We start from the raw sequence: 27,986 nt of genomic DNA, 5'->3' as shown, positions 1-27,986 counted from the left end.
TTGTAAGAATATTTCAGTGATGATATTATGACTTGAAACATCAATGTGGATATAATGTTGAACAGCTTTGATCTATGAATATGTAATGTAAATATTTAAATATTGAACAAAGCTGGTATCATGAAATTGTTTTAAAAAATATGAAAATAGAGAGAGAGAAATGATGACCAGTTGTTTTAAAACCAAAACACAAAATACTTTTATTGATAGATAAGATGATGGCTGTTATATTTGTTACACAAGATAATTGTTTATTGTTACTAAAATATCATACCCAGGACTATAAAGCATAATAACTAGTAAAAATACTATTTGTATAGAAACACTACCCTATTTGTTCTATAATCATTCCCAGGACTCCAACACTCATGTTTGCCTACAATAAGTACTGGAATCAAACACAAACATTACTATATCTGTCCTACAAAAACTCCAGGGATCCAACTCAAACATCACTGTATTTGTTGTACAAAAGGCCTTGGATCCAACTCTAACATTACTGTATTTGTTCTACAAAAAGGCCTTGGATCCAACACAAACATTACTGTATTTGTTGTACAAAATGTCCTGGGATCTATCTCAAACATTACTGTATTTGTCCTACAAAAAGTCCTGGGATCCAACTCAAACATTGCTGTATTTGTCCTACAAAAAACTCCATGGATCCAACTCAAACATTACTGTATTTGTCCTACAAGAAGGCCTGGGATCCAACTCAAACATTACTGTATTTGTTGTACAAAAGGCCTTGGATCCAACTCTAACATTACTGTATTTGTTCTACAAAAAGGCCTTGGATCCAACACAAACATTACTGTATTTGTTATACAAAATGTCCTGGGATCTATCTCAAACATTACTGTATTTGTCCTACAAAAAGTCCTGGGATCCAACTCAAACATTGCTGTATTTGTCCTACAAAAAACTCCATGGATCCAACTCAAACATTACTGTATTTGTCTTACAAGAAGGCCTGGGATCCAACTCAAACATTACTGTATTTGTCCTACAAAAAACTCCATGGATCCAACTCAAACATTACTGTATTTGTCCTACAAGAAGGCCTGGGATCCAACTAAAACATCACTATATTTGTCCTACAAAAAGGCCTTGGATCCAACTCTAACATTACTGTATTTGTCCTACAAAAAAGTCCTGGGATCCAACTAAAACATCACTGTATTTGTCCTACAGAAAGTCCTGGGATCCAACTCAAACATTACTGTATTTGTCCTACAAGAAGGCCTGGGATCCAACACAAACATTACTGTATTTGTTGTACAAAAAGGCCTGGGATCCAACACAAACATTACTGTATCTGTCCTACAAAAAGTCCTGGGATCCAACACAAACATTACTGTATCTGTCCTACAAAAAGTCCTGGGATCCAACACAAACATTACTGTATCTGTCCTACAAACAGGCCTGGGATCCAACTCAAACATTACTGTATTTGTTGTACAAAAAGGCCTGGGATCCAACACAAACATTACTGTATCTGTCCTACAAAAAGTCCTGGGATCCAACACAAACATTACTGTATCTGTCCTACAAAAAGTCCTGGGTTCCAACACAAACATTACTGTATTTGTTGTACAAAAAGCCCTGGGTTCCAACACAAACATTACTGTATCTGTCCTACAAAAAGGCCTTGGATCCAATTCAAACATTACTGTATTTGTCCTACAAGAAGTCCTGGGATCCAACTCAAACATTACTGTATTTGTCCTACAAAAAACTCCATGGATCCAACTCAAACATTACTGTATTTGTCCTACAGAAAGTCCTGGGATCCAACTCAAACATTACTGTATTTGTTGTACAAAAAGGCCTTGGATCCAATTCAAACATCACTGTATTTGTCCTACAGAAAGGCCTGGGATCCAACACAAACATTACTGTATCTGTCCTACAAAAAGTCCTGGGATCCAACACAAACATTACTGTATCTGTCCTACAAAAAGTCCTGGGTTCCAACACAAACATTACTGTATTTGTTGTACAAAAAGGCCTTGGATCCAACACAAACATTACTTTTTTTTTTACCTACAAAAAGTCCTGGGTTCCAACACAAACATTACTGTATTTGTCCTACAAAAAGTCCTGGGATCCAACACAAACATTACTGTATTTGTTGTACAAAAAGTCCTGGGATCCAACACAAACATTACTGTATCTGTCCTACAAAAAGTCCTGGGTTCCAACACAAACATTACTGTATCTGTCCTACAAAAAGGCCTTAGATCCAATTCAAACATTACTGTATTTGTCCTACAAAAAGTCCTGGGATCCAACTCAAACATTACTGTATTTGTCCTACAGAAAGTCCTGGGTTCCAACTCAAACATTACTGTATTTGTTGTACAAAAAGGCCTTGGATCCAATTCAAACACTACTGTATTTGTCCTACAAAAAGTCCTGGGATCCAACTCAAACATTACTGTATTTGTCCTACAAAAAACTCCATGGATCCAACTCAAACATTACTGTATTTGTCCTACAGAAAGTCCTGGGATCCAACTCAAACATTACTGTATTTGTTGTACAAAAAGGCCTTGGATCCAATTCAAACATTACTGTATTTGTCCTACAAAAAACTCCATGGATCCAACTCAAACATTACTGTATTTGTCCTACAGAAAGTCCTGGGATCCAACTCAAACATTACTGTATTTGTTGTACAAAAAGGCCTTGGATCCAACTCAAACATTACTGTATTTGTCCTACAAAAAACTCCATGGATCCAACTCAAACATTACTGTATTTGTCCTACAGAAAGTCCTGGGATCCAACTCAAACATTACTGTATTTGTTGTACAAAAAGGCCTTGGATCCAATTCAAACATCACTGTATTTGTCCTACAGAAAGGCATTGGATCCAACTCAAACAGTACTGTATTTGTCCTACAAAAAGGCCTGGGATCCAACTCAAACATTACTGTATTTGTCCTACAAAAAACTCCATGGATCCAACACAAACATTACTGTATTTGCCCTGCAATAAATCCTTCATGATTCTTATTCAATGTCAAGAGGTGGAGCAATTAATGAAATAGCAATTATTTTTGTATTTACTGAACAACAATATATATGGATGGGCTTATTACTGGGCATGGGCTTATTGCCAAATAGATGTGGTACATTTGCAGTCACTGCATAAATGCACTCAATTGATTTGGGAGTGCTTTTATCAAATTCAGATGAACTCTAAATAAGCTAGCATTGCAGTAGTGACTTAAATACATTTACAACTGTTTATTTATGCCCTTTTCTGTTTTTGTCTTTTCAGGTAAGTGTCATCGTGTGGGAGAATATATCAGCTATACCAAGATAATAGCTTGTGAAAAATACATAGAGCTGATGGTTAAATTTTTATGTCAGTTGCTGATGGAAATAGGTAAGAAGTTAACAAAAGTTATGAAGACATTTTACAGAGAAATGATGGACAAATGTACTTAGTTTTAGTCTTTTCTGGAGGAAAATTAAGAAATATCTGCAATAGATCGACATGTGAGAGTAAAAAAAAAAAAGAACTCAATATCTTTGGTGTAGAGAAACAGTAACTTACTAAGATTTGTTTGTAGTAGCCACTACAATGGACGGAAGACAGTCTATTGGAGTATATAAAGTGGCAGTGTTTGTGCAGTGTATAGTTATACAGCATGTCAAAGTCTAGCAGTTTGTTTACAAGCCCAGTGGTTTAAATTTAGACATTGTGGGGACCTTGAACAATCAACTGTGTTCAAGCGATTGAGATAGGCGAGGAGATAAGGGGCCCTTGTGTTCTGTCTCACAAGGGCGAGGTGTCATATTTGTCAGGGCTTTTTTGGAGCTTTTTCATTCAACAACTGTTTTATAAAAAATGTGACAATCTTCATGTGGGAAAAAATGTGCAGTATAATTCAGTGGAGGTACATGTGTGATTTGAAAATGGATGTAGATATGGGTCCTTGAAGTACAGGTGGGTTTGATAATGTTTACCTTAGAAGAGCTTTACTGTATATATAGCTTACCAGGTATGAAGGGATTACATTTATCAGGTAATTGTGTAATACAGTATGTTAACCAGGTACTATTACACTGACCAGGTACAGTGTTAATATGACCAGGTATATTGATATACTGACCAGGTATAGTGTTATACTGCCCAGGTACAGTGTTAATATGACCAGGTAAAGTGATATACTGACCAAGTACAGTGTTATACTGCCCAGGTTCAGTGTTAATATGACAAGGTACAGTGTTATACTGACCAGATACAGTGACATACTGACCAGGTATAGTGTTATACTGACCAGGTAGTGTTATACTGACCAGGTATAGTGTTGTACTGACCAGATACAGTGTTATACTGACCAGGTAGTGTTACACTGACCAGGTACAGTGTTGTACTGACCAGATACAGTGTTATACTGACCAGGTATAGTGTAATACTGACCAGGTACAGAGACATACTGACCAGGTACAGTGTTATACTGACCAGATACAGTGTTATACTGACCAGGTACAGTGTTATACTGACCAGGTAGTACACTGACCAGATACAGTGTAATACTGACCAGGTACAGTGTTATACTGACCAGATGCAGTGTTATACTGACCAGTGTTATACTGACCAGGTACATTGTTATACTGACCAGATACTGTGCTATACTGACCAGGTAGTGTAACACTGACCAGGTCCAGTGTTATACTAACCAGGTACAGTGTTATACTGACCAGGTAGTGTTACACTGACCAGGTACAGTGTTATACTGACCAGATGCAGTGTTATACTGACCAGGTACAGTGTAATATTGACCAGGTATAATGTTATACTGACCAGGTAGTGTTACACTGACCAGGTATAGTGTTACACTGACCAGGTACAGTGTTATACTGACCAGGTACAGTGTTATACTGACCAGGTAGTGTTACACTGACCAGGTACAGTGTTATACTGACCAGGTATAGTATTATACTGACCAGGTACAGTGTTACACTGACCAGATACAGTGTAATACTGACCAGGTACAGTGTTATACTGACCAGGTAGTGTTATACTGACCAGGTATAGTGTTGTACTGACCAGATACAGTGTTATACTGACCAGGTAGTGTTACACTGACCAGGTACAGTGTTGTACTGACCAGATACAGTGTTATACTGACCAGGTATAGTGTAATACTGACCAGGTACAGAGACATACTGACCAGGTACAGTGTTATACTGACCAGATACAGTGTTATACTGACCAGGTACAGTGTTATACTGACCAGGTAGTACACTGACCAGATACAGTGTAATACTGACCAGGTACAGTGTTATACTGACCAGATGCAGTGTTATACTGACCAGTGTTATACTGACCAGGTACATTGTTATACTGACCAGATACTGTGCTATACTGACCAGGTAGTGTAACACTGACCAGGTACAGTGTTATACTAACCAGGTACAGTGTTATACTGACCAGGTAGTGTTATACTGACCAGGTAGTGTTACACTGACCAGGTACAGTGTTATACTGACCAGGTACAGTGTTATACTGACCAGGTATAGTGTTATACTGACCAGGTACAGTGTTATACTGACCAGGTACAGTGTTATACTGACCAGGTATAGTATTATACTGACCAGGTACAGTGTTACACTGACCAGATACAGTGTAATACTGACCAGGTACAGTGTTATACTGACCAGGTACCGTGTTATACTGACCAGGTATAGTGTTATACTGACCAGGTACAGTGCTATACTGACCGGGTACAGTGTTGTACTGACCAGATACAGTGTAATACTGACCAGGTACAGTGTTATACTGACCAGATACAGTGTTATACTGACCAGTGTTATACTGACCAGGTACCGTGTTATACTGACCAGGTATAGTGTTATACTGACCAGGTACAGTGCTATACTGACCGGGTACAGTGTTGTACTGACCAGATACAGTGTAATACTGACCAGGTACAGTGTTACACTGACCAGATACAGTGTAATACTGACCAGGTACCGTGTTATACTGACCAGGTACAGTGTTATACTGACCAGGTGCAGTGTTAATATGACCAGGTATATTGATATACTGACCAGGTATAGTGTTATACTGACCAGGTAGTGTTATACTGACCAGGTATAGTGTTGTACTGACCAGATACAGTGTTATACTGACCAGGTAGTGTTACACTGACCAGGTACAGTGTTATACTGACCAGATACAGTGTTATACTGACCAGGTACAGTGTTATACTGACCAGGTAGTGTTATACTGACCAGGTATAGCGATATACTGACCAGGTACAGTGTTATACTGGCCAGGTATATTGTTGTACTGACCAAATATAGTGTTATACTGACCAGGTACAATGTTATACTGACCAGATACAGTGTTATACTGACCAGATACAGTGTTACACCGACCAGGTACAGTGTTGTACTGATCATATACAGTGTTATACTGACCGGGTACAGTGTTATACTGACCAGGTAGTGTTACACTGACCAGGTACAGTGTTGTACTGACCAGATACAGTGTTATACTGACCAGTGTTATACTAACCAGGTACATTGTTATACTGACCAGATACAGTGTTTTACTGACCAGGTATAGTGTTGTACTGATCAGGTATAGTGTAATACTGACCAGGTACAGAGACACCAGTACTGACCAGTACAGTGTTATACTGACCAGATACAGTGTTATACTGACCAGTGTTGTACTGACCAGGTACATTGTTATACTGACCAGATACAGTGTTTTACTGACCAGGTATAGTGTTGTACTGATCAGGTATAGTGTAATACTGACCAGGTACAGAGACATACTGACCAGGTACAGTGTTATACTGACCAGATGCAGTGTTATACTGACCAGTGTTATACTGACCAGGTACATTGTTATACTGACCAGATACAGTGTTTTACTGACCAGGTACAGTGTTGTACTGACCAGGTATAGTGTAATACTGACCAGGTACAGAGACATACTGACCAGGAACAGTGTTATACTGACCAGATACAGTGTTATACTGACCAGTGTTATACTGACCAGGTACATTGTTATACTGACCAGATACAGTGTTTTACTGACCAGGTACAGTGTTGTACTGACCAGGTATAGTGTAATACTGACCAGGTACAGAGACATACTGACCAGGAACAGTGTTATACTGACCAGGTACAGTGTTACACTGACCAGGTAGTACACTGACCAGATACAGTGTAATACTGACCAGGTACAGTGTTATACTGACCAGATGCAGTGTTATACTGACCAGGTACAGAGACATACTGACCAGGTACATTGTTATACTGACCAGATACAGTGTTTTACTGACCAGGTACACTGCTGTACTGACCAGGTATAGTGTAATACTGACCAGGTACAGAGACATACTGACCAGGTACAGTGTTATACTGACCAGGTACAGTGTTTTACTGACCAGGTACAGTGTTATACTGACCAGGTATAGAATATATTTGTAACAATTTGTATTTAACTGGACTTTCTTCATTTAGATATTGAACTTCTGTGTGATGACATTTACAAAGCCTTATGAATGTCATCTGGAAATTGCTCAGTTCTTACACTCTATATCCCTGAAGATGTCAAGCATGAAACAGCCTACTTTGCTTGACTCAAATATTTGTATCTATCATGAATGAAGTCAAGACTCATAAAAATCCTATCATTGGTATCTTCATAATTTTGAAAAGTTTACATTTGTAGTATGTTATTTCTGTATGCTAAAATGATTAAGGTCCTCTTGATTTGATATTACAGTTTAGCAAACGTGTTTATTGAGTATCATTCCAAAAATAAAACAGCGTGTTCAAATTTACTGTAGAAACATACTAGTTAAATTCATTATCTTTACTCCTGTTCATTTTGTAAATTCAAATGAATATGTTTTAATTTTAATTTGAAGTGTTATCATCAAAAAATACGAATACTTTACACAGATTTAAATCCCTCTTTGGTGAGCTATGGTTATGTATAATCACTTTGTAATATATGTAAATTATTAATAGCAAAGAGAAGAAAATACCAAAACACTTGAAACAGTTCTTCAGAATTGGGCAGTAGTCCAGGACTTTACAAGGCCAAACACATCGTACTCTATTACTACAACAGGTATATAAATCTTTGACAGGGCTTTGGGCAATTTTTCTTAATTATATATGTCCACTGTGTGATTGCATGTCTGTAGTTATTCAAGATCTGTGATTATTATATATTCAAGGCGCCCTTATGCCAGTTCATGCTTAGACATAAGGACAAGGTAAAAATTGTGTTATCACTCGGTAAACAAGCTAGCTTTACACCTAGAAATGAATAGATATCAGCGTTCAAAAGCTATTCAGTGGATTTACTATTTTATTGCCTTATGCAGTGTTTGACTAATTTTTCACTCTTTACCTCAATAAGCATAACAAAGATTGAATATTATACTTATGGACCTGGTTTCAGGGTGATGTGAAGGTTTGTATACCCAAAAGTGTCCTACAAGGAAAACATATATAAAAGTACTGTGGGTAAATATTTGCTCCTAAGGTAAATATGATTTACTCAACAGTGTCACTCAAGGGAAGTAATATTTCTGTCAGTAAATATTCCCTCTGAGAATAGATATGATTTACTTAACAGTGCCACTCAAGGGAAATGATATTACTGTGCTGTGAGTAAATATTCGCTCTGAGGGTAAATATGATTTACTTAACAGTGCCACTCAAGGGAAATAATATTACTGTGCTGTGAGTAAATATTCGCTCTGAGGGTAAATATGATTTACTTAACAGTGCCACTCAAGGGAAATAATATTACTGTGCTGTGAGTAAATATTCCCTCTGAGAGTAGATATGATTTACTTAACAGTGCCACTCAAGGGAAATAATATTACTATGCTGTTGGTAAATATTCCCTCTGAGGGTAAAAATATAATTTACCTAAACAGTTTCACATAAGGGAAATATGATGACAACTGTGAGTAAATATTTGCTCTTAGGATAAATATGATTCACCCAAACAGTTTCACACAAGGGAACTATAATAAATGCACTGTGGGTAAATATTCCTTTACATGTTTCTGGACAATTGGTTTATTTTTATCTAAAAAATAAATACTTTATGAGTCAACAAAACTGATATTATTTGATAAACAACAATGTAAATGAAATATGGTAATCGTGTTATATGAAATTTAGTTTTCTTGATGAAGGCCCACTTTGTCAGTTTAAACTGATTTTGTATGATTCCAAGCTTGGATTCCTAGCTGTTAGTTTCCTTCAGAAATTCTGTTTTCATGTATGAATGCTTTTATAAATGGTAGTGACAACTCTTAACAGAATATGATGGAGGTTCACCATGGATGCAGGTTCTTCAGGGAAATAAAATCTTTTATTTCTCCAGGGAAATAAAGTGCTTTATCTCTCTGTGAGGTGATGCTTTTTAACCAATCAGTGACAGTAAGCATAGGACTTATCAATAGATGAGATATTCATAAAGTGTAATGGGGACAGAAAGGTATATGTCTTTTGGGAATATTTATATTCTTAAAGCATTTTAAATATGGTTTTTATGTTCCGTACAAGATTTTTTTATATAAATTTGTAGAGTTTTGTGGACACAGAGTTTTTTTTTTAATTTTGTGTTTGTGGAAATGGCACAACTCTTTTCAGTACAATTGTGCATCTCTGTGTGATAGGTGTAGATATATACAAACAGGCTGAATAAAGGAGGATGTCTGCGATGTCATCGCCAAGCACCTGTGGTAGTAGTGTATTGATGCAGGCCAGGTCTCACATTACTAAGCCATCATTGACTAGTAACATGACAAGCGTATCAAATCCAGTTGTTAATGTAGGTAAGGCATTGTGCCTGGGAGTGCCCGAGAAGTGATGTTGGAGTCACAGGTGTTGTGACATCACATGTGGAGTAATTATAACATCTTACTCTGTGGAGTTGTGTTGACACATACTGTGTGGTGTTATGACATCATAATGTGTGGTGTTATGACATCATAATGTGTGGTGCTATGACATATTGTGTGGTGTTCTGACATCATAATGTGTGGTGTTATGACATCATGTGTGCTGTTATGACATCATAATGTGTGGTGTTATGACATATTGTGTGGTGTTATGACATCATAATGTGTGGTGTTATGACATCATATTGTGTGGTGTTATGATATCATAATGTGTGGTGTTATGACATCATACAGTGTGGTGTAATGACATCATATTGTGTGGTGTTATGACATCATAATGTGTGGTGTTATGACATCATAACGTGTGAAGTTATTATGACAAACAACTGTGTGGAATTATAATGACATTATACTAAGTGGTGTTATGACATCATACTGTGTGGTGTTATGACATAATGTGTGGAGTTATTATGACATGAAACTGTGGTGTTATGACATCATAATATGTGGTGTTATGACATCATATTGTGTGGTGTTATGACATAATGTGTGGAGTTATTATGACATCATACTGTGTGAAGTTTTTATGACATTATATTTTCTCTAGTAATTGGGACATCATGTTTTGTTAGGTTACAGTGGTGTTGTGCTTTGTAGATTGTTGTGACATCATGCTTTATAGGGATGTTGTGACATCATGTTTTATAGGGATGTTGTGACATCATGTTTTATAGGATTGTGACATCATGTTTTATAGGATTGTGACATCATGTTATATAGGATTGATGTGACATGTTTTATAGAATTGATGTGACATCATGTTTTATAGGGATGTTGTGACATCATGTTTTATAGGATTGTGACATCATGTTTTATAGGATTGATGTGACATCATGTTATATAGGTGTTATATAGGATTGATGTGACATCATGTTTTATAGGATTGATGTGACATCATGTTTTATAGGGATCTTGTGACATCATGTTTTATAGGGATCTTGTGACATCATGTTTTATAGGATGGTGACATCATGTTATATAGGATTGATGTGACATTATGTTTTATAGGATTGATGTGACATGTTTTATAGGATTGTGACATCATGTTTTATAGGATGGTGACATGTTTTATAGGATTGATGTGACATCATGTTATATAGGATTGATGTGACATCATGTTTTATAGGATTGTGACATCATGTTATATAGGATTGATGTGACATCATGTTTTATAGGATTGTGACATCATGTTATATAGAATTGATGTGACATCATGTTTTATAGGATTGATGTGACATCATGTTTTATAGGGATGTTGTGACATCATGTTTTATAGGATTGTGACATCATGTTTTATAGGATTGTGACATCATGTTTTATAGGATTGATGTGACATCATGTTATATAGGGATGATGTGACATCATGTTATATAGGATTGATGTGACATCATGTTTTATAGGATTGTGACATCATGTTTTATAGGATTGTGACATCATGTTTTATAGGATTGTGACATCATGTTTTATAGGATTGATGTGACATCATGTTTTATAGGGATCTTGTGACATCATGTTTTATATGGATCTTGTGACATCATGTTTTATAGGATGGTGACATCATGTTATATAGGATTGATGTGACATCATGTTTTATAGGATTGATGTGACATGTTTTATAGGATTGTGACATCATGTTTTATAGGATGGTGACATCATGTTTTATAGGATTGATGTGACATCATGTTTTATAGGATTGATGTGACATCATGTTTTATAGGATTGATGTGACATCATGTTTTATAGGATTGATGTGACATTATGTTTTATAGGATTGTGACATCATGTTATATAGGATTGATGTGACATCATGTTTTATAGGATTGATGTGACATCATGTTTTATAGGGATGTTGTGACATCATGTTTTATAGGATTGTGACATCATGTTTTATAGGATTGTGACATCATGTTTTATAGGATTGATGTGACATCATGTTATATAGGGATGATGTGACATCATGTTATATAGGATTGATGTGACATCATGTTTTATAGGATTGTGACATCATATTTTATAGGATTGTGACATCATGTTTTATAGGATTGATGTGACATCATGTTTTATAGGGATCTTGTGACATCATGCTTTATAGGGATCTTGTGACATCATGTTTTATAGGATGGTGACATCATGTTATATAGGATTGATGTGACATCATGTTTTATAGGATTGATGTGACATGTTTTATAGGATTGTGACATCATGTTTTATAGGATTGATGTGACATGTTTTATAGGATGTGACATCATGTTTTATAGGATTGTGACATCATGTTTTATAGGATTGATGTAACATCATGTTATATAGGATTGATGTGACATCATGTTTTATAGGATTGTGACATCATGTTATATAGGATTGATGTGACATCATGTTTTATAGGATTGATGTGACATGTTTTATAGGATTGTGACATCATGTTTTATAGGATGGTGACATTATGTTTTATAGGATTGATGTGACATCATGTTTTATAGGATTGTGACATCATGTTTTATAGGATTGATGTGACATCATGTTATATAGGATTGATGTGACATCATGTTTTATAGGATTGTGACATCATGTTATATAGGATTGATGTGACATCATGTTTTATAGGATTGATGTGACATCATGTTTTATAGGGATGTTGTGACATCATGTTTTATAGGATTGTGACATGTTTTATAGGATTGTGACATTATGTTTTATAGGATTGATGTGACATCATGTTATATAGGGATGATATGACATCATGTTATATAGGATTGATGTGACATCATGTTTTATAGGATTGTGACATCATGTTTTATAGGATTGTGACATCATGTTTTATAGGATTGTTGTGACATCATGTTTTATAGGATTGATGTGACATCATGTTTTATAGGGATGTTGTGATATCATGTTTTATAGGGATCTTATGACATCATGTTTTATAGGATGGTGACATCATGTTTTATAGGATTGATGTGACATTATGTTTTATAGGATTGTGACATCATGTTATATAGGGATCTTGTGACATCATGTTTTATAGAATTGTGACATTATGTTTTATAGGATTGTGACATCATGTTTTGTAGGATTGTGACATCATGTTTTATAGGATGGTGACATCATGTTTTATAGGATTGATGTGACATGTTTTATAGGATTGTGACATCATGTTTTATAGGATGGTGACATCATGTTTTATAGGATTGTGACAACATGTTTTATAGGATGGTGACATCATGTTTTATAGGATTGATGTGACATGTTTTATAGGATTGTGACATCATGTTTTATAGGATGGTGACATCATGTTTTATAGGATTGATGTGACATGTTTTATAGGATTTTGACATCATGTTTTATAGGATGGTGACATTATGTTTTATAGGATTGTGACATCATGTTTTATAGGATTGTGACATCATGTTTTATAGGATTGTGACATCATGTTTTATAGGATTGTGACATCATGTTTTATAGGATTAATGTGACATAATGTTTTATAGGATGGTGACATCATGTTTTATAGGATTGTGACATCATGTTTTATAGGATTGATGTGACATCATGTTATATAGGGATGTTGTGACATCATGTTTTATAGGAATGTTGTGACATCATGTTTTATAGGATTGTGACATCATGTTTTATAGGATTGATGTGACATCATGTTTTATAGGGATGTTGTGACATCATGTTTTATAGGGATGTTGTGACATCATGTTATATAGGGATGTTGTGACATCATGTTTTATAGGATTGTTGTGACATCATGTTTTATAGAATTGTGACATCATGTTTTATAGGATTGATGTGACATCATGTTATATAGGGATGTTGTGACATCATGTTTTATAGGGATGTTGTGACATCATGTTATATAGGGATGTTGTGACATCATGTTATATAGGGATGTTGTGACATCATGTTTTATAGGATTGTGACATCATGTTTTATAGGATTGTGACATTATGTTTGATAGGATTGTGACATCATGTTTTATAGGATTGATGTGACATCGTGTTTTATAGGACTGTGACATGTTTTATAGGATTGTGACATCATGTTTTATAGGATTGTTGTGACATCATGTTATATAGGGATGTTGTGACATCATGATTTATAGGAATGTTGTGACATCGTGTTTTATAGGAATGTTGTGACATCATGTTTTATAGGATTGTGACATTATGTTTGATAGGATTGTGACATCATGTTTTATAGGATTGTCGTGATGGCATATTTTATAGGATCATTATAACCTGATATTTTGTAGGAAGTAGTAGAAATCAGATGCGTATATAGGTTTTCATGGTGTCAGTTTCTAGATACCTGTTTGTTAAAGCTTAACCCTCCTTTAATGTTATGCCATCATTGTAGTATATTTAAATGTATAGCTTATAATTGTTCAACCTTTTCATTATCAGGAGACATTAAATATGTACTGGTATACCTCAGTACACATCAACAATGAACTGAATAGCTTAGCACTTCATACATTTTCTTCAAGAAATCATTTAAGCAAGGATATAAAATGTTTCATAACATTTACTCGAACACTGAAACTGATAATAGGATGTGTGTTTAAAGTGGTGATTTAAGCTAACCAAGCAGAGAGTGGCACATTGCCATAATACACCACACCAAAGATATTAGACATTTTATAACTGTTCAGGTGAACAGTCAACTTTATAGCCGTCTCATAGGGGATATAACTCATGCACAAAAATCAGTTTGTTTCTCCAGGAATAAGTGTATAACAACAAACCTCCTTCCCAGTCACCTGGCATTACCAGGCGTGTTTGTAGCTGATATAATGAATTTTAATTGTAAACAATAAAATATTTTCCTTCCTTGTGATGTGTATCAGTTTTGTTGGCCACTGGAGACCAGTGTATGTACGATAAATATGTCTTCACCTCCTGAATTACGTTGCAGCCTGTGGCTGGAATATATTACAAGCAGGACAGTTTAATACTGTCCTGGGACTAACAAGCAGTAGTTGTAGGTTTTAATGCCTTTCTGGGACCCAGTGTAGCAAAATCTGTCAGATACTACTGTTTCCTCCTCAAGAATGATGACATCTCACTTGTCATCTCATAGTTATAATAATTATCATCCTTGAGTTGTGGTTTAAATTGAAGTTTTTAGGTTGAACCTTTCAACAAAAAAAAAATTATATAGTTAAACATGGGGTTTTAAATTTTAGGGAATCTGCATTATGTTCATCAAAATTGGAATTTTTTTTCTCATTTAAAAATTTAAATCAATTTTATCTTCCATATCATTTATTCAATATTATACAGTGAATGGTGAAATTATTAATGTTTGAAGTCAACATCATGAAAATTCTCAGCAATAGAAAATACATGTTAATTTAATCCTTAAACACCTTTGAAAAGACTCGAAGATACCTGTCATTATTACAGGTATCTTTTCTGTAAATATCATACCTGTGTTATGTACCTGTATTTTATACCACTCTGTATTTGAATGTCTATCATCATACCTGTATTTCATACCTGTTAGTATCAAAGTACACTTAATTATCAACATTCAGTACTCAGGTACCCGTAGGTCTGGTTGTGTTTGTGATTGTCCATTCACTGTGTGAACGTGCTGTGATACCTCACTAAATCATTGAGAAATGTCCCGTTTTTCCAGACCTGTGATAGATGTAATGACAATGATCAGAGTCGTCTCTCTACTTTCTTGATGTCCTGATTTTATTCAGGAACTCCAGAGCCAGAACCATTTATTTTCATGTAGTGTGGCAACTTTCAAAAATACCAGGCATGAAATGTTGTCCATGATTTGCCATCGTTTATCTACTTAAACATGTATAGCATCCTGGATAAAATTACTGTAAAATGATTAATTTTCATGAGGGATTATTTTTTTCTTAATTTCATGGGTACACTTAATCCATGAATTCATAAGTCCATGAACAGTCATAATGAGCAGATACTTTAACTGAGTTATATTTCCACGAAACAGAGATAAAAATATTGAGTCCCATGCTAATATATGACTTTACATTTCTCTGTAAGAATTCTTGCGTACATTTAAGTTTGCATAATGAATGGATATTTGACAATCTATCGTAAATCAAACTTGAGGGGATCAGTTTATTGTTACTGGTATATTAACATATAATTATTTATTGGTAAATATTAGTTCTATTCTAAATATAGTAGCACCTAGGCTTGTGCTATGGTAAAAAATGTTCCAACTTTATCTATAATTGTCTCTATAAATATATATTGAGTCTGATCTGAAATAGGGTGAGTGAAAGTTAGAAGTCTGAATATGTAAAAAAAAATCCAACTTTGAAATTTGACTCCTGTTAACTTGGGATACAGTAAAACCTGGAATCACAAGAATCCCTACCATTATCAGCCATACATGTACAGCTGAAAACCATCCTTGTCGGGAAGATCTTGTTAAAAGGTAATGTTAATTTCAAATAGATTTTGACCTCTTCTGTATTCACACTCTGATACTTAAAAATTTAAATAATTAAAAAAAAAATAAGTTGAGAGATGACTTTAAGTAGATATGCTGGCAGGCAACTGTCACATGGAAACCTCCTTCCATATTTTGTTTGAAATTTTTAAAAGGTTTTGAAAATTAAGATAAACAACCTTGAACTGATGACTTTAGATATATACGCTGACTTTTTTCGACTTTATAAATGGTATCCCAGATCAGAGGATACATAACAGCTTTAAGTTAAAACTTTCAGGCACTGTCAGCTTCGCGAAGATCTAATAAAGTTCAGGTTTTATCCTGTAAGCTATGGAATGGTTGATTTGACACTGGAGATCTGTAGATTGGTATAGTACATGCAAAGAGTACACTGATCAATGCTAATCATTATTAGATTAAACTTTCGAAGGTTACATTATAAATATCCTGTGTTTCTAAAACCTTCTAGGCTCTGTCTCAAATTACCGCACAAATTCTTTTGAAAGGAGCTTGTGAGAACTACATATACATTTTATCACAAATTTGTGGAATCCAATTTCTCCTTTCTGCTGAGTTTTGATATTTTTTTAGGAGGTAGAATTTGTACATGTAAATGCATGTTGAAATATTATGTGTATTTGTTAAATTGATATGTGTTAGATATCAATTTTTTCTTTTCTGTTTAAAGATGTTCATGTATCAGACAGATGTTTATTTGTCTCTGAAAAATACTTATTGTTGAATTTGTACATATTTGTCTAAAGACACTTAAATCAATTGCACCTTTCAAAAAAAATTTAATAGTTGACATAATCTATGCCAAATAATAAATTAGACTGCATCATAGAGCTGTTTGTAAGTTTTAAATTTTGAATATTTTATACGAACTTAAAGTATGAGGACATATTCCTAAAGGAATATTGTATTCCTGTGCCACATGCAGGGGTTACTTGGGCCTTTTTTGTCGGGTGTATAACATGTTGATGGCTGTTTACTAATTTACTTAATTGTTGCTCACTAATAGCTGTTAATTAAGAAGTTGTGTTTTATCAATGGTTGAGATAAAGGTCGCAACATTTATAAGTTATAAATTAAAACTTTTGACAAGTTATATTCATATACATAGCCTTAATAAACTTGAATAAAAGTGTTTCTAATTCTAAGATTAACTTCTAGCTTTGTGATTTTTAATGGAAGTAGGTATTCTATTTTCATTTAACTGATTTTAAGGCATATCAAAATGTTAGGAGTATCGTTGTATACTTAGATCAGAAATAAAGGAAACACAGAATACCTATTTTAAATTGTTAATAATCAAAACCTATTTTTATTAAGTCAGATATTCTGGAATCTGTTTGTTTTGTTTTATAGTTTGATTCATAAAAAATATAATGTTTCATTATTGAATATTAATGTTAAGTGGAAGAAACGCAAAGAAAAATTATCTTTTAAGTATCACCTGTATTCGTCTGGGTACTTCATATTGTTGTCATAAATTTAGTAATTATTTGACGTCCTGATCCGATACCTCTATATAAACACACCTGTGATCAATATACTGGTAGTCGGTGCCGAGAGGCATTTCAGTGATACCTAGTAAGGTGATACACAGGTAATAGCTGTCATGGCTGACACCTGCTGGCAGAATAAGTAAGATTAATACCAAGACAAAGTTAGTCAAGGATGAATCAACGTTCGAGGGTTTTGTACTAATAATAACTTATCTTAGGCAACATTACAAAGAATATATAGGAATATTACTTAATATATTCTCTCCAAAAAATCAACAATTTCAAGACATTTGTTGTCAAGATTCATCACATATAGAATTCATTAAATATGTTCAATACATTGATATGTCAGAAGCATTTAGGCAAGTGACTTATCAAATTATTTAATAAGTCTAATATATTCAACAAAACATTACCACAAGTATAAGATTCCATTTATCATATCACTTGTATTGTTGAAAAATAATCGAAATCTTAATGAATTATCCTATATACGACTGATATATTTTGATACAGACAATAACAAGACAAAACAGGCCAGAATTGTAACACATCAAGATAATAGATATGTATGAATGAGATAAATATGACTGTAGAAATGTATTATATGACACTTTAAGCTGTGAGAGATTGTGTATACAACACTATCAATGTATGACTATTTAAGCTGTGAGAGATTGTGTATACAACACTATCAATGTATGACACTTTAAGCTGTGAGAGATTGTGTATACAACACTATCAATGTATGACTAAGCTGTGAGAGATTGTGTATACAACACTATCAATGTATGACTATTTAAGCTGTGAGAGATTGTGTATACAACACTATCAATGTATGACACTTTAAGCTGTGAGAGATTGTGTATACAACACTATCAATGTATGACTATTTAAGCTGTGAGAGATTGTGTATACAACACTATCAATGTATGACTATTTAAGCTGTGAGAGATTGTGTATACAACACTATCAATGTATGACTATTAAAGCTGTGAGAGATTGTGTATACAACACTATCAATGTATGACACTTTAAGCTGTGAGAGATTGTGTATACAACACTATCGATGTATGACACTTTAAGCTGTGAGAGATTGTGTATACAACACTATCAATGTATGACACTTTAAGCTGTGAGAGATTGTGTATACAACACTATCAATGTATGACTAAGCTGTGAGAGATTGTGTATACAACACTATCAATGTATGACTATTAAAGCTGTGAGAGATTGTGTATACAACACTATCAATGTATGACTATTAAAGCTGTGAGAGATTGTGTATACAACACTATCAATGTATGACTAAGCTGTGAGAGATTGTGTATACAACACTATCAATGTATGACTATTAAAGCTGTGAGAGATTGTGTATACAACACTATCAATGTATGACACTTTAAGCTGTGAGAGATTGTGTATACAACACTATCAATGTATGACTAAGCTGTGAGAGATTGTGTATACAACACTATCAATGTATGACTAAGCTGTGAGAGATTGTGTATACAACACTATCAATGTATGACTATCAAAGCTGTGAGAGATTGTGTATACAACACTATCGATGTATGACTAAGCTGTGAGAGATTGTGTATACAACACTATCAATGTATGACTATTTAAGCTGTGAGAGATTGTGTATACAACACTATCAATGTATGACTAAGCTGTGAGAGATTGTGTATAAACCACTATCAATGTATGACTAAGCTGTGAGAGATTGTGTATAAACCACTATCAATGTATGACTATTTAAGCTGTGAGAAATTGTGTATACAACACTATCAATGTATGACTATTTAAGCTGTGAGAGATTGTGTATACAACACTATCAATGTATGACTATTTAAGCTGTGAGAGATTGTGTATACAACACTATCAATGTATGACTATTAAAGCTGTGAGAGATTGTGTATACAACACTATCAATGTATGACACTTTAAGCTGTGAGAGATTGTGTATACAACACTATCAATGTATGACACTTTAAGCTGTGAGAGATTGTGTATACAACACTATCAATGTATGACTATTTAAGCTGTGAGAGATTGTGTATACAACACTATCAATGTATGACTATTTAAGCTGTGAGAGATTGTGTATACAACACTATCAATGTATGACACTTTAAGCTGTGAGAGATTGTGTATACAACACTATCAATGTATGACACTTTAAGCTGTGAGAGATTGTGTATACAACACTATCAATGTATGACTATTTAAGCTGTGAGAGATTGTGTATAAACCACTATCAATGTATGACTAAGCTGTGAGAGATTGTGTATACAACACTATCAATGTATGACTAAGCTGTGAGAGATTGTGTATACAACACTATCAATGTATGACACTTTAAGCTGTGAGAGATTGTGTATACAACACTATCAATGTATGACTATTTAAGCTGTGAGAGATTGTGTATACAACACTATCAATGTATGACTATTTAAGCTGTGAGAGATTGTGTATACAACACTATCAATGTATGACTATTTAAGCTGTGAGAGATTGTGTATACAACACTATCAATGTATGACACTTTAAGCTGTGAGAGATTGTGTATACAACACTATCAATGTATGACACTTTAAGCTGTGAGAGATTGTGTATACAACACTATCAATGTATGACTAAGCTGTGAGAGATTGTGTATACAACACTATCAATGTATGACTATTTAAGCTGTGAGAGATTGTGTATACAACACTATCAATGTATGACTAAGCTGTGAGAGATTGTGTATACAACACTATCAATGTATGACTAAGCTGTGAGAGATTGTGTATACAACACTATCAATGTATGACTATTTAAGCTGTGAGAGATTGTGTATACAACACTATCAATGTATGACTAAGCTGTGAGAGATTGTGTATACAACACTATCAATGTATGACTAAGCTGTGAGAGATTGTGTATACAACACTATCAATGTATGACTATTTAAGCTGTGAGAGATTGTGTATACAACACTATCAATGTATGACTATTTAAGCTGTGAGAGATTGTGTATACAACACTATCAATGTATGACTATTTAAGCTGTGAGAGATTGTGTATACAACACTATCAATGTATGACTAAGCTGTGAGAGATTGTGTATACAACACTATCAATGTATGACTATTTAAGCTGTGAGAGATTGTGTATAAACCACTATCAATGTATGACACTTTAAGCTGTGAGAGATTGTGTATACAACACTATCAATGTATGACTATTTAAGCTGTGAGAGATTGTGTATACAACACTATCAATGTATGACTATTTAAGCTGTGAGAGATTGATTAATTGTGTGTAGGACACTGTAAATGTATGACTCTAAAATCTGTGTGATATCCAACTTTACCTGTTAGAAATGATACATGGCTGATCCTGACAATGCAGCCATGATAGAAGAGGTCTGTGTTTACACAAGATGACACTGCAACATATAACATACTGTGTGTATTCTACCAACATGCATGTACACATGTGACTGCTAGCCAAGTGATTCACTCTAGTCTCTACTGAGCTTGTAACTATTCTCACATGATATACCTCAGTCACCAGTACACTATAGCATTCAGAAACAAAGTGCAGCAAACCATCTGATTTACACTGTATACAGAATTATAATGCCCATGTAAATCAGAAATCTTTGTTATACAGTCACTAAATAGGGTCTGATTGTGTTGTCAATTAAAAATTCAATATTCCCTTTAATTGTGCTGTCAATTACAAATTCAATATTCCCTCTGATTGTACTGTCAATTACAAATTCAATATTCCCTTTAATTGTACTGTCAATTACAAATTCAATATTCCCTCTGATTGTACTGTCAATTACAAATTCAATATTCCCTCTGATTGTACTGTCAATTACAAATTCAATATTCCCTCTGATTGTACTGTCAATTACAAATTCAATATTCCCTCTGATTGTACTGTCAATTACAAATTCAATATTCCCTTTAATTGTACTGTCAATTACAAATTCAATATTACCTTTAATTGTGCTGTCAATTACAAATTCAATATTCCCTCTGATTGTACTGTCAATTACAAATTCAATATTCCCTCTGATTGTACTGTCAATTACAAATTCAATATTCCCTCTGATTGTACTGTCAATTACAAATTCAATATTCCCTCTGATTGTACTGTCAATTACAAATTCAATATTCCCTCTGATTTTACTGTCAATTACAAATTCAATATTACCTTTAATTGTGCTGTCAATTACAAATTCAATATTCCCTCTGATTGTACTGTCAATTACAAATTCAATATTCCCTCTGATTGTACTGTCAATTACAAATTCAATATTCCCTCTGATTGTACTGTCAATTACAAATTCAACATTCCCTCTGATTGTACTGTCAATTACAAATTCAACATTCCCTCTGATTGTACTGTCAATTACAAATTCAACATTCCCTCTGATTGTACTGTCAATTACAAATTCAATATTCCCTCTGATTGTACTGTCAATTACAAATTCAATATTCCCTCTGATTGTACTGTCAATTACAAATTCAATATTCCCTCTGATTGTACTGTCAATTACAAATTCAATATTCCCTCTGATTGTACTGTCAATTACAAATTCAATATTACCTCTGATTGTACTGTCAATTACAAATTCAATATTCCCTCTGATTGTACTGTCAATTACAAATTCAATATTCCCTCTGATTGTACTGTCAATTACAAATTCAATATTCCCTTTAATTGTACTGTCAATTACAAATTCAATATTCCCTCTGATTGTACTGTCAATTACAAATTCAATATTCCCTCTGATTGTACTGTCAATTACAAATTCAATATTCCCTTTAATTGTACTGTCAATTACAAATTCAATATTCCCTCTGATTGTACTGTCAATTACAAATTCAATATTCCCTCTGATTGTACTGTCAATTACAAATTCAATATTCCCTTTAATTGTACTGTCAATTACAAATTCAATATTCCCTTTAATTGTACTGTCAATTACAAATTCAATATTCCCTCTGATTGTACTGTCAATTACAAATTCAATATTCCCTTTAATTGTACTGTCAATTACAAATTCAATATTCCCTCTGATTGTACTGTCAATTACAAATTCAATATTCCCTCTGATTGTACTGTCAATTACAAATTCAATATTCCCTCTGATTGTACTGTCAATTACAAATTCAATATTCCCTCTGATTGTACTGTCAATTACAAATTCAATATTCCCTCTGATTGTACTGTCAATTACAAATTCAATATTCCCTCTGATTGTACTGTCAATTACAAATTCAATATTCCCTCTGATTGTACTGTCAATTACAAATTCAATATTCCCTCTGATTGTACTGTCAATTACAAATTCAATATTCCCTCTGATTGTACTGTCAATTACAAATTCAATATTCCCTCTGATTTTACTGTGAATTACTAAGCAGGCCTCTAGGTGCAGGGAGTGACGACTAGCTACCAGAACTCTAGCTTTCCAATGCCACTGAATACTGCGGGTGTTATTGCCTTATCTTACTGTAGTCATTTATCAATAAGCCCATGATCAAAAGGAAAAAAAAGGCCAATAGGTGACCATTTTGGATTTGACAATTAAAGATAATTATCACGAGTTCTTAAGAGGAACTTTTAAATTTTGTATAATAAAGAACAAAAACAAAGAAAGAAGACGGAAAAAGTTAAAACTTTTAAAGACTAGTTATAGATCAAACAGTGGTGGTATCCAAGATTGGAGAGGGATCTCATGTCATTGTCTTGCTGTAAGCCTACCTCACCCCAATTCACTCCACCAACTAATCTGAATCAGAGGTTGTGTTGGCCCCATGGGCTGATGTCACAGGACAAATACTCTGTGTATATGGTTGTGTTGTTCGATCCTAATCTGCCAGGGTAGTTAGGGGTTTTTGGCAGGGACTTCAAGAAATTTATGATTTAATTGTCCCTTAAATTGTGTAAATTCTAATAAAATATAAACAAACTTGGTGTCAGTTTAGAAGTCTTTTACTTTTACAATAAATCTCCTGTAGCTGGTTACTCTTACCAGTTTCACTATTGTTTACTAGAATTTATACACAATCCATCACAAATGTTTCATAATTCATGATGTCTTTGGTTTGTGTAGACTTTAAAACCTGAGGTAATGTTTGTCTTGTGGTCTTTTTGCACGATAAACAGTGTAATGCATACTTAAACACCAAGAAATGCTAGGCAAATCTATAGTAATTGTTTTTGTTTTTTTTTCTTCTTTTTCTTTGCATTTTCTCCTTTTCTATTTTTTCTCCTCTAAATCCTCCTTGTCATCGTTATTCTGCCAGTATGCTATCAGCTGGGGCCCAGCTGGAAGAGAAGCTTGTGTGAGTAGGCCTTACATGCACACATAACCAGATAAGGAAATGGTTATCATTTCTCATGCATATAAATCATGAGCTACTGTGTATATTCTCTACACATCACTTTCCAAACTCTAAATCTTCAGCCGGTTTTTACAATTTTCACCTCTTAGTTTTCCAATTTGCTTACAAAAGATCTTTTTAGAATATTTGCAGCCGTGTCCTCGTTAAAGTAGCATTTTCACAGAGGGATTTTTTGTTTTTATGATGCAGAAACCAAATAATTCAACAAAAAGGTGTAGATGATCATTTACGTAAGCTTTCAGAATTTTTACAATAATATCTCTAACGAGATTTCAGACTTGCCATGGGTTTCTGTTTTTACAAAATAAATCAACAAATTTAGTTTAGAGGTGGAGTGGATGTAGACGGGAGAATTGGTGGGTTAATAACCAAGCATAATCGATAAGTACTGACTCCAGGAGTGATAACAATTGAGTATTATTACAAAATTTTCTACACTGATTACAGCGAAGTGTAAGTCTCACCTAGTCATTACAGTCATGTTTTATAAGTATACATACAACGCCCCAAAGAATGATGACAGTGAAATGTTCTACACAATTGTAAAGTGTGATTACAGTGGAATGTATTTAGTACACATACCCACACAGTGATTGCAGGCATGCATTGTTAGTATACAGACCCATAGTGTGATTTAAGATGAACATGGTTAGTTCACTGTCCTACAGAGTGATTACAGTCAGTCATTGTCATTACACAGTCCTTTAAAATGAGTACAGCTGAATGTAAGTAGTACAAGATCCTAAACAGTGGTAAGAACCATGTGTTATTAGTGCACAGTTTCCTAGAGTGATTACAGCTGAGTGTTGTTGATAACCAAGCTCCAGGAGTGAATACAGTTGAATATGGATAGTATATGATCCCACAGAGTGATTACAGTCTTGTGTAGTTTGTAGACAATCCTACAAAGTGATTACAGCCAAGTGTGGGTAGTAAACAGCTCCACAGTTCTTACAGTTGATTTGTTTGTTCACTATCCCACACATTACAGCCTACAGCTTATACATGTTTCCAAATAGTGATTATAGTTGAGTGTTAATTCTTTGTATACAATCCCCTTGAGTGATTACAGCTGAATGCTGTACAACGGAGTTACGTTCATACACAGTCCCTCAAAATGATTACAGCAGTGTCTTGTTGTACACTGTCCCACAGAGTGATTACAGCCTGGAGCATGTGTATGCCTACATTGAACACAACCAGCCCAGCCTTACCTGTACAGGCTAGTGGTGGTGAGTGACCTTGTATTATTTGTGCTGTGTAAATAGCTTATGTAAAACTGTGTATTGTATGGCAAGACCAGCAATATACAGGTAACATTGGCTCACTGTGGCGGCCAGTTCTCAGTGTATTCAACCAGACCTGCAAGGAAACACCATGCGATTACACATGGATTTCTGGGGCTAGGGGCCTGTCCCTAACCCCTTGACATAAAACAGGGATTCCTGCACTGGATCCCTTGGGAATTATTTGACCATGTGACATGTGGTTATGATGTGTGCATGTCATGTACAGGTAAACTGGAGCTGGCCATGTTTATGTCCTGATGGACACCATAACCTCTGTACAGGCCGCGGCCATGTGTTCGTGTTACACTGGAATATGTCTGTGTGGAACACGGAGGATTTAGACTACATACTGTACGTGTGGCAACACTGTGATTCTTAGATACACAAGTCACTGACCCATAATTTTATATACTTAGTGGATTGTGTTAATAATGCAACCATCTTGTTGTGGATTTTAAATCGTAAATCAGCAATATGTGGTAAGTTTTAGAGGTATATACCAGTAGTAGTGCTGGTAGGGGCTGGCAGTTGTGTGTGCTGGCTCTGGCTTTATAACAAGTAGGCAACGATGGATTTGTGTTCCTGTATAACTGGTTGTGTTTTCAGACTTAGTACTGGGTATGGATATGTTAACAGAACTTTGAGTGTTAAATGTACCATTCATTGATCAGTATAAAATTCTATAACTGCTAAACAACTAGTGTGTTTATGTAATGTTGTATAAAATATCTTGTATTTGCATGTAGAGATGTAAACAAATGAACAGTGTGTTTACTAAACAGTATAAACAGTGTGTACATATGTACACGTGATGGGGTACCACAAAGAGGTGTATTTATCGTCAGATTTCGATATTGTATCTAAAATGTGAGATTATTGAACTTTTACAGCTGTTGTGAAATCACAAATTTACAGCTTTACACTACATGTGTAGAACATCTGTATAGGAATTGTAAAAAGACAGTGGCCCCTAAGAACTGTATAGTACAACAAAGACAGTAGCCCCTTAACATTGTATGACATCGCATTGACACTGGCCCCTTCAAATTGTATGACATCACCTAGAAACTGGCCCCTTATAGTTGTATAACACTACATAAAATTGGCCCCGTATAGCTGTATAACATTACCTAGAAACTGGCCCCGTATAGCTGTATAACATTACATTGACACTGGCCCCTTATAGCTGTATAACATTACATGGAAACTAGCCTCTTATAGCTGTATAATATTACATGGAAACTAGCCCCTTATAGCTGTATAACATTACATTGACACTGGCCCCTTATAGCTGTATAACATTACATAGAAACTGGCCCCTTATAGCTGTATAATATTACATGAAAACTAGCCCCTTGTATCTGTATGATATTACATAGAAACTAGCCCCTTATAGCTGTATAACATTACATAGAAACTGGCCCCTTATAGCTGTATAACATTACATAGAAACTGGCCCCTTATAGCTGTATAACATTACATTGACACTGGCCCCTTATAGCTGTATAACATTATATTGACACTGGCCCCTTATAGCTGTATAACATTACATAGAAACTGGCCCCTTATAGCTGTATAACATTACATTGACACTGGCCCCTTATAGCTGTATAACATTATATTGACACTGGCCCCTTATAGCTGTATAACATTACATAGAAACTGGCCCCTTATAGCTGTATAACATTATATTGACACTGGCCCCTTGTAGCTGTATAACATTACATAGAAACTGGCCCCTTATAGCTGTATAACATTACATTGACACTGGCCCCTTATAGCTGTATAACATTATATTGACACTGGCCCCTTAGAGCTGTATAACATTATATTGACACTGGCCCCTTATAGCTGTATAACATTACATAGAAACTGGCCCCTTATAGCTGTATAACATTATATTGACACTGGCCCCTTATAGCTGTATAACATTACATAGAAACTGGCCCCTTATAGCTGTATAACATTATATTGACACTGGCCCCTTATAGCTGTATAACATTACATAGAAACTGGCCCCTTATAGCTGTATAACATTACATTGACACTGGCCCCTTATAGCTGTATAACATTACATAGAAACTGGCCCCTTATAGCTGTATAACATTACATTGACACTGGCCCCTTATAGCTGTATAACATTATATTGACACTTACATAGAAACTGCCCCTTATAGCTGTATAACATTACATAGAAACTGACACTGCCCCTTATAGCTGTATAACATTACATTGACACTGGCCCCTTATAGCTGTATAACATTATATTGACACTGGCCCCTTATAGCTGTATAACATTACATTGACACTGGCCCCTTATAGCTGTATAACATTACATAGAAACTGGCCCCTTAT

General features: G+C 34.6%; 1 protein-coding gene across 1 annotated transcript in view; it reads left to right on the top strand.

Annotated features, from left to right (window-relative positions):
* Positions 1–24,244: 24,244 nt before the first annotated feature.
* The window catches only part of LOC132547629 (nuclear receptor coactivator 2-like), a 34,971-nt gene continuing 31,229 nt past the window's right edge, over positions 24,245–27,986 (top strand). The window contains exon 1 of the mRNA XM_060211412.1: positions 24,245–24,282. Within this exon, the coding sequence (XP_060067395.1) occupies positions 24,245–24,282 (38 nt within the window). The remainder of the gene's footprint in view (positions 24,283–27,986) is intronic.

The sequence above is a fragment of the Ylistrum balloti genome, unplaced genomic scaffold (assembly GCF_031769215.1).
Source record: "Ylistrum balloti isolate Yb309-2 unplaced genomic scaffold, AGI_CSIRO_Ybal_v1 Utg369966, whole genome shotgun sequence".
Lineage (NCBI taxonomy): Eukaryota > Metazoa > Mollusca > Bivalvia > Pectinida > Pectinidae > Ylistrum > Ylistrum balloti.
Note: the sequence above shows the minus strand (reverse complement) of the source record. Positions and strands in the feature narration are given on the sequence as shown.